Source organism: Pelecanus crispus, chromosome 4 (assembly GCF_030463565.1).
Source record: "Pelecanus crispus isolate bPelCri1 chromosome 4, bPelCri1.pri, whole genome shotgun sequence".
In the NCBI taxonomy this organism is placed as follows: domain Eukaryota; kingdom Metazoa; phylum Chordata; class Aves; order Pelecaniformes; family Pelecanidae; genus Pelecanus; species Pelecanus crispus.
The window spans coordinates 38570723-38573896 of record NC_134646.1 but is presented as its reverse complement, the minus strand read 5'-3'; the positions used below and the strand labels follow the sequence as shown (position 1 = coordinate 38573896).

At 44.1% G+C, this 3174-nt stretch overlaps 1 protein-coding gene across 1 annotated transcript; it reads right to left on the bottom strand.

Moving 5' to 3' along the window:
* Window positions 1-324: 324 nt before the first annotated feature.
* Window positions 325-1482, bottom strand: NPY2R (neuropeptide Y receptor Y2). Its single transcript, XM_009479382.2, has one exon. The coding sequence runs from the start codon at window positions 1480-1482 to the stop codon at window positions 325-327; it is 1158 nt and encodes a 385-aa protein (XP_009477657.1).
* Window positions 1483-3174: the final 1692 nt, after the last annotated feature.

Here is a 3174-nt window from a genome sequence, read left to right as displayed (position 1 = left end):
AAATCAGCCATTTGACTTCCTACAGCAAAAGCAGCAAACTCTGCTTTCGTCATTTAGACTTGTCAAAAAGAGGTGGGAGGCATGGGAGCGTCTCTTACACTGTTAGAGACACCCATAAACAAAGTCTCTCCCCTTTATTTCCTTATAGTTGTATAGTTACATACTCTTGATGCCAATCAAAACCCCTCAGATCATACCACCTGCCTCGACTTTCTCACTACTTTCACCATTTATGAATAAAACTATGCATTAAAAATGCATGTGTCAAAATGGATTTATTCCTTTGTCCACAACATATTCATTTCTTCTTTAAAGTCAGACATCTTAGACGTTGGTAGGTTGCGTGAAAGAGTCTCCAGGGAATTGAATCCTCTTTGCTTCTAGTTTCTTCCTGGCTTTGAAAGCTGCTGATACTTCAGGATGGATGGAGTCCAGCCGCTGTTCGCACTGGAAGGCCGTGAGAAAGGCCGTCCTGTAGTTGTTATTCATCCAGCCATAGAGAAGAGGGTTAGCAAACGTTGAGCACATGGCAATGACATGAAACACTGTGTATATCAGTTTGTACTCTTTCAGGTCTAACACCTGACTGTCAATGTCACTGACTAGCTGGAAGGTGTGAAATGGCAGCCAGCTGACAGCAAACACCACAACCACACATACCAACATCTTGGTGGTTTTCCGCCGCCGGTGGTGGTAGTGGTCGTTCCCCGCCCCAGGACTAACGTGGTTCTTGAGCTTGGTCCAAATGCGGGCGTAAGCATAAGAGATGACTGCCAGAGGCAGCACGTACTGGATCAGGAGCATGGAGATGCTGTAGATGGTGCCATAGTTGAGCTGTCCCTCCCCTGGCCACTTCTCAGAGCAGACCACAATCTTGAAGTCAGGAATGATCTCAATCAGCGAGTACTCACGGAAGATGGCCAGAGGACTTGCCAACAGGGCACTGACTGCCCAGGCAACTCCTATGATCAGGAAGCTGATCCGCTTCGAGATTTTGCTTTCCAAGTGGTAGACGATGCAGCGATGCCGATCCAAAGCAATCACAGTCAAAGTCACAGTAGACACGTGCACAGCGAGAGCCTGGGCATAAGGCACCAGGTGGCACAAGACTGGGCCCAGCTTCCATTCACCCAACAGTGTGTAAACCAAAGTGAAGGGCAGGCACAACGTATTCACCAGCAGGTCAGCCACAGCCAGGTTGGCAATGAAGAAGTTAGTCACTGTGCGCATGCTTTTGAACTTGATGATCACATGGATCACCAGAGAGTTTCCGATCACCCCCAGCAGGATGATGGAGCAGTAAGCAAAGATGAGGATTATCTGCACTTCAACTAGTGTTGTGCTGTCCTTCAGTTCTGGTTTAGGGTCCAGAGCCAATTCGTTGAGCGGTGTGGTGTATCTCGGTAAGTACAGCTTGGTGAACAGCTCCATCTTCATTTCATCTGTCTGGTTTTCTTCGCCTACTGCTTCCAGGGGCCCCATCCTTGCAGCAGCCTGGTCTACGCAACAGAGCTGTCCCTGAAAACAAAACAGTACAAGGACATGTGGAGAAATCAGTCTGCCGTGGCTAAGACAAGAAGTAACAAGCTAAAGCTACAGCTCTTTCCTCCTCTAACCCACATTCTACATCTCAGGATTAAGAGAAGATCTGTCGTAATATATTTAAATTCTGTTGCCCTTACATTTGAAGCCCGATCCCGTAATATTATTCAGGCATGACTCCTGCTGAAAATTGGGACAGATTTCAAAAGCATTTCAAAGACAAAGTTTGCCTAAGTAAATGCAGAAGGATTAAGATCCTGCTGGGTAGCATATCTTTTTTTACAATCCACAACCTAAAACTACTGCTGATTTAGCACAAAACTTCCACTAATACCTATGGGAATTCTACATGGAACAGCACCATCCAGAATGTTATTAGCATAATAATCTTCCAGCTTTTCCTTAATGGAAAGTGTTTCCTTTAAGTAGTTACTGAATTCTTATAGGTTTATGCCCCTCCTTAATACCAGAGAACTAATTACTGAGGTCTTTCTTTAAGAAACTTTCTTTTAGGAATGTTTGTGCCACAAGGCAAGCAAAAACACCACTCTAACAGAACTGAAATAATAGCATTTTTCTGAAATGACTGTGTAACTTACTCATGCTGAAATTAACTCAAGAAACAATTAAAACTCAGTTATACATAATATTTCCTTTCTGTGTAAGGTTTGAGAAAACACAGCTCCTTGGAGGCTGCCAATCAGGGATTCATTTCTGACTGCAGTCATAGAGAAGAGCAATCATTCCCCTGCTGACGTCAGTAAGAACTTCACCACTGGCATCAGAATCGCATTTTGTTGCCCTCCCTAAACAGGCTGAGCCAAATTCTACGCTGCCCTAAGACTTCAGTAGGCACAGATGGATATATGAATGTTTTGCAGTTAATTGCTGACTTGGACTTCAATCCTTTGCAAAACGCGCATGTCCCCATGCAGACTGCCCAGACCATGGGTGGCATGCTAAGCAAGCACCATGCACCTGGGGACTCCTTGGCTTGACCTGTGAAAATACTAGCTAAGAAATTGCCTGTGCCCTGTGCGCTCACTGAGAAAACACCACTGTTTGCCACTGAGGGGAAAGCTAAACCTGAGTTATTAACTCTACTTCCCCATTCATACCTTCCCTCAGGAAAGCAAGAGTAGAAAAGAAATGTCACTTTCTTGCCATCAGGTGTTACTCACTTCTTAATCCATGTAAAATTCAGGTCTGCCTAAAGAGACAGTCTAGCCGTTAATGCCTTCCGTTTCGATGGCGCTTTTTAAAATTATCTTTATTTAAAAAAAAAAAATCCAACCAATTCATTGGTCTGATTTGATCAGACCAAATCATTGTAGGTTGTCATCCGTACCTCTGGCCCTATTAACATCTATCAGTGATATCCTTAAGTGTGAATTCCTAAACGAGAAACAAGCATTGTCTACCAGCAGGCGACTGAGCCCTTTGTGTTTGCTTGCATCCCACGACATCCCAAATAATTCCTCAGTGCAAGCCCTTTTTGCGAAAACAACAGATTGAGTGCATGAACTGAAAGGTATTCTTCCCCCAGCTAAACTGGTCAGAATTATGCTATACTGTTTAGTCTACATTTACTGTACAACTAATAGTGTAAGTCTGAGATGTGAAACACTGTGA